Source organism: Tachyglossus aculeatus, chromosome 3 (genome assembly GCF_015852505.1).
Source record: "Tachyglossus aculeatus isolate mTacAcu1 chromosome 3, mTacAcu1.pri, whole genome shotgun sequence".
NCBI lineage: Eukaryota > Metazoa > Chordata > Mammalia > Monotremata > Tachyglossidae > Tachyglossus > Tachyglossus aculeatus.
Genome location: NC_052068.1, coordinates 96,410,473 through 96,427,364, shown reverse-complemented (window position 1 = coordinate 96,427,364; position 16,892 = coordinate 96,410,473). Strand labels below are relative to the sequence as shown.

Below are 16,892 nucleotides of genomic sequence, written 5' to 3'. Positions count from 1 at the left end.
AGCTTCTTGGAGGAGATGTGCTGTGAGGAAGGAGGGTGTTGCAGGCCAGGGGCAGGATGTTGGCCAGGGGTTGGTGGTGAGAGAGGTTAGACTGACGCACAATGAGAAGTTTAGCATTAGAGGAGCAAAGTGTGTGGGCTGGGTTGTAGTAGGAGAGGAGTGAGGTGAGGTAGGAGTGGGCCAGGTGATTGAGTGCTTTGAAGTCAATAGTGAGGAGTTTTTGTTTGATGTAGAGGTGGTTGGGCAACCACTGGAGTTTCTTGAACAGTGAGATGTGTCCTGAACATTTTTGTAGAAAAATGATCCGGGCAGCAGAGTGAAGTATGGACTCGAATGGAGAGAGGCAGGAGTCTGGGAGCTCAGCAAGGAGGGTGTTATAGTAATCCAGGCGGGATAGGATGAGTGATTGTATTAATGTGGTAACATTTTGGATGGAGAGGAAAGGGTGGATTTTGGGTAAAAGTGGGACCAACAGAATTTAGTGATGGATTGAATATGTAGGTTGAATGAGAGAGGAGTCAAAGATAATGCCATGGTTACAGGCTTGTGAGACCAGAAGGATTGTGGTGCTATCTACAGTGATGGGAAAGTCATGGGGAGGATAGGGTTTGGGTGGAAAGATAAGGAGTTCTGTTTTGAACTGTCATTCAAAAGTTGAATGGTGGAAAGGTACGAAATGATTTTTCTGAAGTCACCTAGTGAATCAGCATTAGACGAGAAATAGAATCAGGTCTCCTGACACTAAAAGCATCCCCGAAGGCAAAGCACTGCTTGACTATCCATTTTCATCTTCCGCTGACATTAAACATTGTACACCCTCTTTTTAGACCAACTCTGCAGACTGAACTTTGTAGCTTAACTCTCCAGGCAGAGAAAGCAGATTTGTGTGGAGTCTTGGAGTTATTTTACCTCTGCTGGTACAAAAGCCCCCGGATGGCTGGTTAAAGTTGCTGACACATACTCTCATCTTGTTCCCTGTGAGTGGGAGGTAGAACATTTAGACACAGGAAAATCCACACCACATTAGCAGAGTCGTAAAATGTGGAAGAAATGGGAACCCTCTTGGCAATTTTAAGTATGCTGAGAGATCTTACTATGAGCATCTTTTGATTTAACAGGATTTAGAGTATGCATGAATATGACTTTTCTCAGAGCAAAGAAATTGGTAGTAGCATTCGTGTTCATTTGCTGTAGTAAATAGTTGAGGCATTATTAGAGCAAAACAAGAGCACTTCCTCATTTCCTGAGGTGTAATAAACTGGGGAGAGACTGGAAATTTTTTCCTTTGCAATCATTTTCGGAGTTCATTCATTCAGTCATATTCATTGAGTGCTTACTGTGTGCAGAGTACTAAGAGCTTGGAAAGTACAATTTGGCAATAGATAGAGACAATCCCTACCTAGCAATGGGCTCACAGTCTAGAGGGGGGAGACAGACAACAAAACAAAAGAAGTTAACAGGCATCAATAGCAATAGAGTTGTAGTTAGGCATTAGAAAAAAAACATTCTTGAATTTAAGTGGGGTGTTAGATTAGACACTGGCTCAAGCTGCTAAAAGAGACCAAGGGACTTCCATCCCTAGAGAACTTTTAAAATAAGAGATGTATCCATCTGCATTTCTTGGTCCTTGTATTAACTGCATGGAAGCAGGGGGCTGTACCAGATGATCCTTGATGTCCCTTACAAAATTTTATAAAAACAGATATTGATCTCATTCTCCTAGGAATGATTACATCCATTCTACCTGGGAATTGGGGGAAATAATCTGAAATCTGTCTTTAGCTGAGTACAGCAAGAGTCTATTGAGTACCCCACCTGTCTCCTCCAACAGATGTATATATGGACCCACTGAACAGAATTTAGAGGCAGATGATAATAACACCAACAACAACTGTAGTATTTAAGCACTTACTATGTGCCAGATCCTGTACTAAGCTCTGGGGGAAAGGGGAGCACAAGTCAGGTTAGGCACAGTTCCTGTCCCACTTTGGGATCACAGTCTTAATTCCCATTTTACTAAGGCACAGAGCAATGAAGTGACTTGCCCAAGGTCACACAGCAGAAAAGTGGCAGCCAGTCTTCTCATCCTCACACAATCATTCATTAACAGACTTGGAACACTTTGAGCTCCGATCTGCTTATATTGCATCTACTCCATGTCTTAGTACAGTGCTTGGCACATAGTAAGGGCTTAGCAAATGCCACAATTATCATATGCAGCTATCAAGCAGTCAAAAACAGTGGTGCTTATTTAGTGCTTACTGGGTGCAGAGCAATATGGTAAGCACTTTGTAGGTACATTCCCTACCCATAAGAAGCTTACTATTTAGAGGACATGAGCAATCACCTGATTGTATTTGGGAGTGGCCCAAGACAGGCAGGGAGAAGCCATCATTAAGCACTATTCATGAGTAGATTAAAAGTGTGTGCACTCATTCTGGAGTCTTGTAGCTTTCTATCTGAGTTTTGGGGGTCTTTTTCAGTAGGGAGCATAGAAAGCAGATAAAGTCCTGGGCACTTCAGGCCTTCCCACACCCCTGTTCAGTCAGTAGTTGCCCTGGAGACCTGTTGTAGCTTTTTGTCCAGGCCTTCTATGGACTGGGTATGGAGAGAGGCAGCTGGAGGGAAAAGTGAAGAAGCCAGGCTATCTGTGTGGGTGTCTCATCAGTGAGTTCAACTTTGTTCTCTCCTGTGCTAAGCAATTGTGGTTCTCCTCCCTCATTGACACCCAGCATATTGCTAATTCCTGCCTTAAAATTCCCAGTGTTCTCTACTCTCCCTCCTTGCCCACTGAGGCAAGTGCCTGTGCTCAAAACAGGGTTCTGTACTTAAGAAGTATTTTCCCCGGCCTGGGCTTCTACCAGTCGGGGGTTTCCCTGGGCCGGGTTTCCCATCTTGGGGTTTTTCCCAGATCAGTTTTTTCCTGTGGCCGGGTTTCCCATCTCGGTTTTTTTCCCATCTCGGGTTTTTTCCCATCTCGGGGTTTTTCCTGGGTCAGTTTTTTCCTGTCTCAGGTTTTTACTGGCTCAGGTTTTTTTATCTGATTGTTTTTTTTCCTGGGTCGGGCTTTTACTGGTGGCTTGGGTTTTTATCCCGGGTCGGGCTTTTCTTGGACCGGGTTTTTTCCCGGGTTGGGTTTCTGCTGGCGGCTTGGGTTTTTCCCGGCTTGGGCTTTATCCCCCAGGTCGGGTTTTCCCGGGCTGGGTTTTTTCCAGGTTGGGTTTTTGCTGGCTTGGTTTTTTTCCCGGGTCAGGGTCTTTTACCAGGTCATTTTATCCCAGTTTTATCTGCAAAATGGGGATTCCTGCTTAAACTGTGAGAACTGATTATCTGTTTTTCTGTCTTGGGTTTTTTCCCATCTCAGGCTTGGGGGTTTCCCCGGGTCATTTTTTTATTATAATTATTATTATTGTGCTTCTAAGAACTGACCCGGGAAAAAAAATCAAGATGGGAAAAACCAAATTTTGCACTGGGGATTTTAAGGTTGGAGTTAACAATATGCTGGGTGTCAATGAGGGAGGGGAACCACAATTGCTGAGCACAGGAGAGACCAAAGTTGAATTCACTGATGAGACACCCACACAGACAGCCTGGCTTCTTCACTTTTCGTTCCCCCTGCCACTCTCCATACCCAGTCCAAAGAAGGCCTGGACAAAAAGCTACAACAGGTCTCCAGGGCAACTACTGACTAAACAGGGGTGTGGGAAGGCCTGAAGTGCCCAGGACTTAATCTGCTTTCAATGCTCCCTACTGAAAAACAAAACAAAACAAAAAAACTCAGAAAGGTACAAGACTCCAGGGAATAATGGGGTGGACACACACACACACACACACACACACACACACACACACTTTTAATCTAGACACTCATCTCCCTCACCCCTGGGAGTAACCCCTTACAGATACAGAAGAGGTCCCTTCTGTGGAAGCTACAGAGGTGCTGGACAGTCCCAAAGAGTTCACAATGCTGTACCCTACTCTTGCACTGTACCCCTCTCTACCTCAGTATCAGGTTTCTAGTACAATGCCCGTATTTTCAGCTCTCCAGCCTCTATCTAACCTACTTATGCTGTCTCTCACCACTGACATTCATCTCATACTCAACTCCCCATAATTCAGTTTCCCAGAGGATCAATTGGACAATCACCTTCCCTGCCTCTCTCCTCACAAAACATCTTTCTCCTCTCTTCCCTTGAAGCAACTGTCTGATACAGAAGAGTCCCTTTGTGGGAGACCAAGGATGTACAGAGTGATCTGGAGACAGGACTGTGAGCACCCAGAGATTAGACACATCTATAGAAGTAAGGGCCCTGAGTCTTCTCAGACCCACAGTCAAGTCAAACAGAACCAGTTCCCCACACAGAGTCCCACCCCCCATTTCCAGAAGCAACTTCTGTGTCCACAGTGGTCTCCTCTTCCTCACTACTCTCTTCCCCAAGCTAACTAACCCTAACCCCCTCCACTCACATGCAGCGACACACACACCAAACACACACACAAAAATCCAATATCACCTTCCTTTTGATGTAGTATTAGAGCCTACGGCTCATCTCAGTGGCAGGGCAGGTCTGAGATTGGACTCAATGATCCCAATGTCAGAGGGATGGTCCTCAACACCAGGAAATGCATTGGTCATCAGCTATAGAGGGATTGATATCTAGTTAAAAAAATATTCTCACCTTGGTCTTCCCACCCCAACCTGTGCACTGCCAGGTATGGAGACTGTAGAACTTAATGAAAAGAATATAAAGCTGGGGTGGTGGGCCAGTTTGTTTTTTTTTTTCAATTGAGGGAACTGTGGGCATGTTTGAAAGCATTGAGGAAGGAAGTAATTCAACACAGAGGGAGTAGTAGAAGAGGGTCATTGGGAAGGGAAGATAAGTGGATGCGAGTGTTTAGAATGTGTGAGCTAAAGGGAATCAAGGTTGACGGGATGATTTGGAAGTCAGGCAGGTATGATGTCTGGGAAGAAAGAGGATGGATGTGGAATAGGTGAGGAAGCTTTGGGGACAGGGCAAATCCAGTGGCTTCAAGAGCACCACCCACTTATAAATTAGTCAATAAATACTATTATTCATTCATTCAATCGTATTTATTGAGCACTTACTGTGAGCAGAGCACTGTACTAAGCACTTAGGAAGTACAAATCAACAACATATAGAGATGGTCCCTAACCAACAACGGGCTCAAAGTCTAGAGGGGGAGACAGACAACAAAATAGAGGCCTATTTTGAGCATGGGCAGTTGCCTCAGTGGCAAGTGGGGAGAATTCTTGATAGCAGAGGGAAATGTAGGAGTGTAGAGAGGGAGAGAGAAATGTGCTGGAAATGTAGATTTGGAAATCATCCACAAGGAAGTGATAGTTGAAGCCATGTGAGCGAATGAGTTCTCTAAAGAAGTGAGTGTAGTGGGAGACCCCATACTTAACCTTGAGGGGCACCCAGAGTTAGGTGGTGGAGGGCAGAGGAAGAGCCCACGAAAGAGACTGAGAATGAGTGGCCAGAGAGATAGGAGGAGATTCAGGAGAGGACACTGTCTGTGAAGTTAAGGTTAGATAATGTTTTCAGAAGATGGGGTTGGTGGACTATGTTGAAGGAAGCTGAGAGGTTGATGATTTAGTGATGATTTGGATGTGCCAGTAAACCTCCTCAACTCAATTACTTAACCCATTTGGATCAACTTCATGATACCTTTTCTGACAAACTTCCATGTAAACCTGGTCAAACCCTCCCACCATGTATTTAATTATAGGTAAGTTTATATATGGTATTTGTATTGCATATGCCCTGCATCACACCATTAGTTGCTAAGTTCATTAAGTGCAGCCACCTTGGTTTTACAATAATAGAGCAATTCCATTTAGTGCCTAGTACATCTTGTTGGCAATGCATGGGCTAAATGAAAACTATCACTCTGCTTTTTATGGAAAAAGAAAAGCTAATTCACAATTTTCCAAGGCTTTCAATAGCCATGAACTAAATAGAAGCACTATTGGTGAGTTATAATTCCCATGGTGCTATCTGAATGCACATATGTGCAATCGGGCAACCAGCTGTTTGTCTTTGCCTGTAGGAAGTCAGGGAAAAATGGGGCAGCTGGAGTCCCATAGGCACTGGTAAGCATACAGTGAAACACCAATCTAACCCACACTTATGGAGAAGCAATTTGAGCTTTTATGAGGAAAATGTCTTTTGAACTTCTGAATAATGTCATCACTGTTGTTCTTAATAAGAGATTGAGAAGCAGCATGGCCAAATGGAAAGATCGTGGCCTGGGTGTCAGAGCATCTATGTTTTAATGCCAGCTCCATCACTTATCTGCTGTGTGACTTTGAGCACATCACTTAACATCTCCGTACCTCAGTTACCTCATCTGTAAAATATGGATTCACTCCTCTCCCCAATTTAGATGGTAAACCTCATGAAGAACAGGGACTATGTTCAACCTGATTATCATCTACCTACCCTAGTGCTTAGTACAGTGCTTGGCACATAGTAAGCACTTAACTAGTACCATTAAAAGAAATAAGTTTGGAAGACTTTATTTTGATATGATCCATCCTGATATATTAAAAAAAAAACATGGGGTCAATGTTATAGTTAAGTTAAGAACAACTATGCAAGGAAAAACAATTCTTTCCTTCTACATCCAGTATTCTGACTAGACTGTAATCTCCTTGAGGGCAGGAATCATGTTTACCATCTTTTTTTGTATTGCACTCTCCCAAGCGCTTAGTCCAGGAAGCATTCAATGGATACCACTGATATATGTGGGATTAGATTCAACACCTGAAAATTACTCTGATAATGTTGTATAAGCTTGACTTGGTTGAAAAGGCCTAGAAATGGTTCTGGAAGAAATGATTCCTTACCACTGACAAGGGCTTTCAAAATGGGCTGGATTTAATTAACCATTAGGCTTGCAGGAAGGCAGGGGGCAAATAAGATTTGGTCACTCAGAGGTTTTTCTGACTGGAGGATCCCCTTTCTTCTGTTAGTTGATGGTTCGTATTCTAATATGGGCAAGTGTCAGTTTGGCCTAGTGAAAAGAGCAAGCGGCTGGGAGTCAGAAGACCTGGGTTCTAATCCATAGTTCTGCTGTGTGACCTTAACAAGTCACAGATTATCTGTGCTTCACTTCCCTCGTCTGCCAAATGGGGATTCAATGCCTTTTCTCCCTCCTACTTAGACTGAGCCCCATTTGGGGCCTGATTACCTTTAATCTATTCCTGCACTTGAACAGAGCTTGACATGTAGTAAGTGCTTAACAAATATCTTTATTAGTACTATTAATAATGATAAAAATAATAATAGAAATAAGCACCAGTGAAGAAGGCAAAGAAAAAGATATAAAGGGGTGGGTGTTAAAGGAAGCAAATTCAACACTCCAAAATCCCTTTCTACTCTTATCATTGTTCCTCCAACCTGTCTCTTCTGGAATTTAGCTAGGGCATCTGGGCTGACAATTCTCTTCTTTGCAAAGCTGGTCTTAATTCTTCAAACTCCCCAATTGTAGATCAGATAGGAGCACTTATGCTTTCTTTGTCCAAAATTATTTCCGGATGTAAATTGAAATGGGATTAACATGAGAGGAATTAAATACCATGAAAACCTAAAACTTAAACCTGGACTGCGTCAACAGATAAGTTTGACATGATATTTCTCTGTGAGAGTCTTTAAGTTGACTCAGAATGTAGGCTTCAGCAGGCCAGGTGTCCAGCATAATCTTTGTTCTCTAGCATATTTTGAGGAAGCAGTAAAGAGCAATGTGCATATTTTATCACTAGAGTCTAACTAGATGATACGTGACTCTGATGGTCACAAAATGAACTTTGAATTACCTGGGACTGTTTTTTTAAGTTCTACTGAGCTGTGCCTCACCTTTACCCCCATCATTCCAGAGGAGCCTCTCTCTGGAGTCTTCTGATTCACAACTGCCTGCCTCCATTGTCCGGATAAGTGTGGGGTCTCAATTCACTCATTTTGCACTAGCAATTCCTTTATACTGGAATTCCAACTCCCTCCATATATACCAGACCACCAATCTCCCAATTTTTTAAGCCTTAATAAGGTCACGTCTCCTCCAGGAGGCCTTCCCCATTTTAAGTCCACTTTTCCTCAGCTCCCTCTCCATTCTACATTGCCTATGCACTTGAATCTGTGACCCTTTGTCAGTTGATATTCGCCCCACCCTCAACTCCACAGCACTTAGATACATAGCTATAAATTATATATTATGAATTTACTTTGTGCTCTGCATACAGTAAGCGCTCAATAAATACGATTGAATTGAATTAATTTATATTAATGTCTGCCTCCACCTCTAGCCTATAAGCTTGTTACAGTACCAATTCTGTTGTACTGTATGCTTCCAAGCACTTTGTACAGGACTCTGCACACAGTAAATTCTCAATCCAGGCCACTAATGTTACTAAGTGTTACTTTGCACTATCCACATATCTTCTTCCTCTCATTAGCAAGGAGAATCAAAAGTTGAATATAGGTATACTGACCCCTCAAACGCTGTTCTAAGACCTGAAGCAAATATTGAAATATTTTCATGGGCCTTCAGGTTTGATGTGTTGAAGAGCTCAATGGAATTTAATTTTATTCTAGGGTGCAGGCTACTGATGGCCTTTATGCTTCCCAAACCAGAATTCAACTACTAGATGAAAATCCAAATTTCATATTCTGTAATTCCTGCTCAAATAGAGGATACTTGTGCATCTCATGAGATCTATAAACTCCAGTTATCTGATTCCCTCACAGTATAACCTGGTCAAAACAGCTGTTATCATGCAGTCTGTTGAAAAGCCCTCCTGAGAGATGCTCCAAGCAGGCCTGAATTTCTTTTATTCCCTTAACAGTCCCTGCCTGGAAACTGACTTAAAGGGCAGAAGTTAATAAAAATTATAGCTGAAATAAATGCTGACTCACTGAATTCTATTTTCTTGTGGTTCAGCAGCACTGCATCCAAATAGTTTGTTGAAACCCTTTGCCTCTGAGCAGTTCAAGCTTTTCCTTCACTTTTAAACTCAGTTACAGGTAACTGCAATATATGAACTACTGGGCAGAACACTGAAAACTCAAGTACCTCTATGTAATATGTTCTGCAATGAGAATCTTTCTAAGTTCCATGCCCTAAAAAGATTATAACTTGTTTCCACTGTCAGTACCTTTCAGTACACTTCAGGGTATAGGTTGAATGGTGATTTGATAGCCGTTGCAAAAGATTCATTTGACTCATACTTTCATATTTCGTTGACATCTTTACTTCATTTAAGTCTTTAATAAAAACAAAAAATACCCTTCAAAATAATACTTTTCAATCAGCAATGACATGCTAGTCTGTATGAGGCCCTCTAGAGTGTAAGCCTGCTGTGGTCAGGGATTTTCTCTCTTTATTGCTATACTGTGCTTTTCACTGTTCTGAGGTACAGGGCTCTGCCCACAGTAAGTGCTCAGTGAATTTGAATGAATGAATGAACATACCATTTTGTGATGAAAATGAAGATAATCTAACTGAGAGTAAACTTCTCCAGCTACACCCAAAATATTGAAAGGATATAGGTGACATTTCAAACATTGGAATGTTCAATGTGCAAAATTTAAATTGAGCACGACTAGTTGCACAACCATGAATACAGGCATAATTCTCTGAATAAAATGATTCTAGACACATGAAAGGAAGTGTTTCCTCTTTTGCTTCTCCGTCCCTGTGTCAACAAAACAAGCAGGCATCCTGGGCAGAGGCTGTCTAAAAAGCCTTCTGTTCATTTGGCACATCATTGGTTAGATAAATAAGCTCATTCTGGTTTTGGATCTATGGAAGAATAGTTGGAATGGATATGTGTGCAGGCATGCATTCAAGTGTGTGTCCATATGGCGGCTTCGGTCTGTGTGGTGAAAAATGGGTGCATGGTAAACATGAGACATATTTGCTTGGGAGAAAGCGAGCACCAATAGTAACTGTGGGGGCCGGGACAGTGACCTAGATTTCCAGGATTGGGAAGTATCTTGTGATGCAGATGAAACCACCAATGTGAAATTTGGCTTCATTTTGTAGCCAATGTGAGTCCATTTCTGGAAAGAGCTCACCTGATCCCAGATGAATTATCTGTTTTGTTGTATATATGTAATATCTTTCTAAACTGAAGCTCAGATTTGTGAAAGTTCTCATCTGGATTTAAGTGCTCCTATCCTTGGAATGCTGTTCTAATGGAAACAGTGATTAGGGAAATAAACTCCAAACCTTTTTACCTTTAATGATGTATACAATGAAGTGAAAACCTACAATGAATGAGGTGATGTAACAATAGGAGTCAGAAGATAGGAATATTTAGGACACATAGTTAGGAATGGAGTGATTGTCTTGAAATATGAGCAGAATGGCCTAGTGGGAAGAACATGGCATGGTGGATAGAACATTCTCCTGGGAGTCAGAAGGTCATGGGTTCTAATCCTGACTCTGTCACATGTCTGCTGTGTGACTTTGGGCTAGTCACTAACTTCTCTGTGCCTTTGTTACCTCATCTTCAAAAAATGGGGATTAAGACTGTGAGCCTAATGTGGGACAGGGACCATGTCCAACCTGAATAACTTGTACTACCCCAGCACTTAGAACAAAGCTTGGCACATAGTAAGTGCTTAACAAGTACCATAGTAACTCTTATTATTAAGAACATGGTTTTGGATCTAATCTGAGCTCTGCCCCTTGCCTGCTGTGTGACCTTGAGTAAGTCACGTAATGTCTCTGTACCTCAGTTTCCTCATCTGTAAAATGGAGATGAAATACCTGATCTCCCTCCTACTTCTATGGTAAGTTCCTTGTGGGGCAGGAACTGTGTCTGACCTGATTATCTTGTATCTAATGCAGTTAGTAGTAAGTGCTTAAGAAATATTATTATGGCTTCAGAAGAGTGCAACACCAGAAACAAAATGACACTACCACTGTACTTTAGTAAATGCTGTGTTGCAGTACACAATATAGCCCTATGAAATATTCAGCCAAACTGGCCAATCTAAATCCATAAACATTTTCAAACCATTCCTCCTTTTCCCATTCACTCCTCATTTAGTTAATATTGAATGACAGAAGGCATCCTCAAATAATGCTTGGAGGGTTACCACTCCATCTCATGCCTAAGTTTCCACAACATTGCCTCCAAAATCGATTTCCAATGAAGGAAGATTCTGAGGCTGTAAGCTCCCCTCTTGACTGTAAATTCCTTGTGGGGAGGAAACATGTCTGATAAATTTTTTATATTGCACTCTCACAGGCACTTAGTACAATCAATCAATTGTATTTATTGAGTGCTTGCTGTGTGCAGAGCACTTTACTAAATGCTCAGGAGAGTACAGTACAACAGAGTTGGTAGACACATTCCTTACCCTGAAAATGCTTGAAGTTTAGAGGGCGAGGCAGGCAATAAAAATAATTTATAGATAAGTGCTGTGGGGCTGAGGGTGGACCAAATACCAAATCCCCAAAGGTCACAGATCCAAGTGCATAGATGATGCTTCAAATACATAATACAGTGCCCTGGGCAGAGTATACACTCAGCAAATATGAATGATCGATTTGAGGTCAGTTCTGCTACCATGGGCACATAGTAAATCTGATTTAGATTCAAGGTATGTCTCACTTAGAACTCTTGGGTTTTGAGTGAGTCATGGGGCAAATCATTTCTATTTTAATAATAATAATGATGATGGTATCTTTTTAAGCACTTACTGTGTTCCAAGCTCCGTTCTAAGCACTGGGGTAGATACAAGGTCATCAGGTTGTCCCACGTTGGATTTACAATCTTAATCCCCATTTTACAGATGAGGTAACAGGCACAGAGAAGTTGAGTGACTTGCCAAAAGTCACACAGCTGACTAGTGGCAGAGCCAGGATTATAAGCCATGATCTCTGATTCCCAAGCCCGTGCTCCTTCCAGTAAGCCATACTGCTTCTCTGTTTACTTAGATTCCAAAGAAAAGTTGAATCTTTTTTGTACTTATCTTGAATATTGCATGGGAACAAATACTTTTTCATTTGATTGGGTAAGGAAATACAAGAATGATCTGTGGGGGGATACTGTAAGCCCGTTGTGGGGTTGTGGGCAGGGATTGTCTTTATTGCTGAATTGTACTTTTCAAGTGCTTAGTAGCACTCAATAAATACAATTGAATGAATGGAATAACTAAGAGCGGGGGGAATGTTTTGGCAAAGAGTTGGAAGTGGGAAAGGAATAACTATTTTGAAGCTGGTTAGGGGGTAAGGAAGGAAGGAGCACTGTAACATATTTTTAATTGTTTTGGTTGTTTTGGCAATGATAAATTGAAATAGTCACAGAGCTTAGTCTGCCTCATGAAAGACTGGTTTTTGAGGAAGGTTAGATAGGGAGGGAAAGCAGAGAAGGAGGTAAGAATAGGTTGAAATTCAAATCTCTATCCATGATAAGGTGATAGGACACTTTGGGTCCTTTGGTTTTGGTGATAAATGGCCTCTCACACACTTTGGAAACACTTGACTTCACCTCATACCTCACTTTACAAGGGAAATAATTTCATTAATCAGAGCAACCACATTGTATGCAAAGTGTTATTGTTTAATTAAAATGCAGATCATTCCTAATTCTATTTCTAGCATATTGTCCAATGCTTACATCCCATTTAAGCCAAACATGGAAAATAAATGATGCGATGAGAGAAATATAAACAGGAGCAAAACAATCTATACAGATATTAGTCATCCTTTCTCTCCCTATCCTGACAAATCACAGATATAGAAGCCTATCCAGAAGCTATAATGCTCCTTAAGAGATGCACCAAAGTGATTTATTAAGTAATATCTGAATGGACCTTAGGGCTTTATTATATTAAAAATTGCAATAAACTCTCATTTGAAGGAACCTCAGGAGAGCCTTTATTTGAATGTGTTATTCGAAAACTTGTCCTAGCTTATGCTTTACAGATAGCAATATTTTAAGAATATTCCTGAAATTGTCCTGATGGTGTCTGTTAAAATGGGGAGTTCACTATGACTCAAATGCTTCGACTTCATAAATAACAACTATACTGTACCATGTTCTGAAAGTGCATGATGTTATTTTGGTTCACTAAACATTTTAATGTTACATTGTGTCTTTCAGAAGATGCATATAAGACCCAAGTTCGGATTGATGATGAAGCAGCATATTTGGACATTCTAGACACAGCTGGACAGGTGAATAATTCCGAATACTCTCCATTTTTCTAAGGTTAAAACCAAGCCTTAGCCTTGTATATTCAGCTCAGAGGCTTATCTCTTCAAACAGAAGAAAGTTTCAGAAGAGAATGAGAGAATTAGTTGGATAGAGGAGTAAGAGGGCATTGGCTTTATAATCTGTCTCAGTCCTGCCAATTATCATGAGATCTTCTGATTGAATGATACCCAAGTCTTTTTTCCCCTCAAGATAATTCATGAACAGAACAATCTGAAGTGGACCATAAATAAACTGTAGGACTAGGACCATTTGGTATTAGGAAAACTGGAAATACTCTAATAAATATTTCAGGTAATAATAGTTTAATGGATGTTGACACTCCATAAGCATCTATTATGGTGGATGATTTAGGGAACCTACAAGTAGTAGGGAAGCAGCGTGGCTTAGTGGAAAGAGCATGGGCTTGGGAGCCAGAGGTCGTGGGTTCTAATCCCAGCTTTGCCATTTGTCAGCTGTGTGACTTTGGGCAAGTCACTTAACTTCTCTGTGCATCATCTGTAAAATGGGGATTATGATTGTGAGCCCCACGTGAGACAACCTAATTACCCTGTGTCTACCACAGCTCTTAGAACAGTGCTTGGCACATAGTAAGCACTTAACAAGTACCATCATCATCATCATATATTATTAAATCACAACTGTCACTCAGGTTCAATTTTAGGTATATCTGATTTAAAGGGATTTTACCATATTTCACAAATTGAATCAATTCACGAAAGGTGAACATAATTACCTATTGCAAGAGAGAGCTCTGCTGCAGTATGTATTAAGCATATCCATTTCTATATTCCGTTTCTTCCAGCCTACCTGTACTTTATTTCAGTGCCTATCTCCCCTGCTAGATTTGTAAGCTCCTTGGGTGGAGGATCATGTCTACTTACTCTATTATACTCTAACAAGCACTTTGTATAGTGCTCTGGTACAGAATACCCACTCAATAAATACTACTAATTGACTTATTAAATGAAGACCTAAGTAGTGCTCCTATCACAGAAACATTTACAGGCTAATGTGGGAGACACAAATATATAAATAAGCTGCAAGTCAATCTAAAGCATGTGACCCCTCCCAAGAATGCATCCTGCAGAAACCTATGCATAGTACTCACAGATTTACCAACCTTTTCCCCTTTGGAACTTAACCATAACTGCTAACCTGTAGCAAAATGGCCTGAATTGTGTTTCTACTCATCTTCCTTTCACTGCTATCATGAAGAGTGAATGGCAACACTTCCAGGAAGGCAAATGATTAAGCTCTCTAGGACAGATGTTTACCCCATTGTCTTTAACAGCCTCCAGGGTAGGAAATCCTCAAGTTTTTTCTGAAGCCAATTCTAATGTTCTCTTACCATGAGGGTCTAGAATTAGGACACAAACAATCATCTGATTGCACAATTTGCCCCTGAATAATCAATAATTGAGATAATTTAGTGGACTAAAGTACAATCAATTCATTTCATCTGGGTAAACAACTTTAGTTTATCCATGGTAATGGAGAATAGAGAAAATAGATTGAGATAGTTCCAAAATGTCACTTCAGCTTGTCGTTTTGACATCTTTCCTCTTTGATCTTTATACCAGAATCCTTGCAAAGCTACTAAATAATGATGTTTCAATTCCTTTCTCATTCCCTCTGTTCCCTGGTTCAAACTTTAATGAACAGGGAGATGACTAAGATCCAGAACTGGAGCAGGGGTAATACCTCCTAAATAATATGCTCCTGAACAATCTGGACTAAACCACTGAATAGACCACAGAATAAGTTTTAGGACACTGGTTCAGCAAATTCATTTGAGACAAAATCCTTACAGCCTGAATATTCTGGAACGGTTGGCTCAGTTTGTTCTTTATTTTATCAAATCGACCTGCACCACATTAAGGGAGATCAGAGATCACTTTCCCAGGAAGTATTCTGTTTGGACAATTGGGCAAGCGTCAGATAAATGCTGAGGCTTTTATCCATGTAGAATATCTTAATTCTTAAGGTCCACTTGACCATTAAATTTAGGCTCTTGACTACTAATAATCAGGGTATGGATCTAAGAGTCATTGAGCTTTGAATCAATTTCCTTGTCTTCCATTTGCTTTGTATCCTAAGAACGCCTATGTTTCAATATCCCCATTTTTCCATTTTCTTAAGTAAGCATGATGTTCTAGCCAGAGAGTTTTGGATGTAGTGCTTAGGGAAACAAAAGTACACCAGAGTAAATGAATCTACACTATGGACCTATGTTTATTTTAAACAAAAATGTAATTCTAATGATTCTCAGTGCAGGCTTGATATATCAGGACCATCCATTAATTGAGCAGTTTCTCTTCTTGAATTTAGGGACATGCATATGAATTAAGGAAAAGAAAATGCCAAACTCATCCTAAACTTCTTATTGTGCCTCCGTGCGTGGATACAAGGCTGCTTACCAAAAATTGAGATAGACAAAAATGACTGAAAGAGCTTTTATTAAGAAAACACAAGCCTATGGAACTAAATTAGGTGGCCCTTCAACAAATTTTCTCATGGTACATTTACTCTTTCCCCAGGGAAATGTCTAAGTGCAGAATGGTGTGTGCGTGTGTAGATATGGAAAACATTATTCTGCCTTGCTGGCTATTGGCAAAGAAGAAACTTTGAAATAAAAAAGGAAAGGTCATCAGTGTGCACTTATCCCATATAAATGTATGTAATAATAAAATGATATTAGAGGACTAAGGAAAGGAATATTTTTAAGAAGGAGGGCCTAAGGACCATTCCCAAACCAGTACTGTCTTGTTACAACAGAGTGGGAAGCAACATGGGCATTTCTGAGGAGGCAGGTGTCAATTAGCTGGGAGTCATGAAATATGCTTTTTGAAATTCAAAATCACAGTCCGTCTCCCTCCCTCGCTACCAAACAGATAATGCCCAACCTACCAGAATGATCTGTGATCCAGTCACTCCTTAAAGATAGCCTTATAATTAAGATTTAAGTGCATATGTGGGCTGAATGTTAGTCTTTCTGTGTTCCACTCTTCAACTGAGAACTCCATGAATGTGAGGATGGGACTATACTGAACTTATCTCTAAGTACTCCTTAAAATCTTTATGAATGAGAATACTTGGGCAGGTATGGTATGAGACTGTGTGTGTGTGTGCGTGTGTATATATATATATATATATATATGTACTTCTAGACTGAGCCCACTGTTGGGTAGGGACTGTCTCTATATGTTGCCAACTTGTACTTCCCAAGTGCTTAGTACAGTGCTCTGCACACAGTAAGCGCTCAATAAATATGATTGATTGATATATAAACACTGAACTTAAATATGAAGTGCTTATTTGTGTGTGTGCATGTAGGTACCACCTTCTGAAGATAGTCACAAAGACGGTAGCAAAATAATTACTTTCCGATTCTTATACAATTAATTCTGTCACAGTACATACTTTTACTAAGTGCTTTATATAGAATGCTATTAAAGAATTCTGCCTGGATGCAATATGTTGCGGTATGGGGAGATATGGCTTTGTGCAGAGCACAAATTGAAATGCAAATATTCACCGTAAGTCCCCTGTAATGGGAAATTGTTTAGCAACATATGTCCCACTGAATAGAACTGAATGCATGTTATATTCCTTTGTATACATCTCAGTATCACTGTATGTT

The 16,892-nt window shown here is 40.7% G+C and overlaps 1 protein-coding gene across 3 annotated transcripts in view; it reads left to right on the top strand.

Moving 5' to 3' along the window:
• RIT2 (Ras like without CAAX 2) overlaps positions 1-16,892 on the top strand; it is a 341,404-nt gene that overhangs the window by 100,100 nt on the left and 224,412 nt on the right. For all 3 annotated transcript variants that reach the window (XM_038744086.1, XM_038744087.1, XM_038744088.1), the window contains exon 3: positions 13,139-13,212. In XM_038744086.1, coding sequence (XP_038600014.1) covers positions 13,139-13,212 — 74 coding nt within the window. The remainder of the gene's footprint in view (positions 1-13,138; positions 13,213-16,892) is intronic.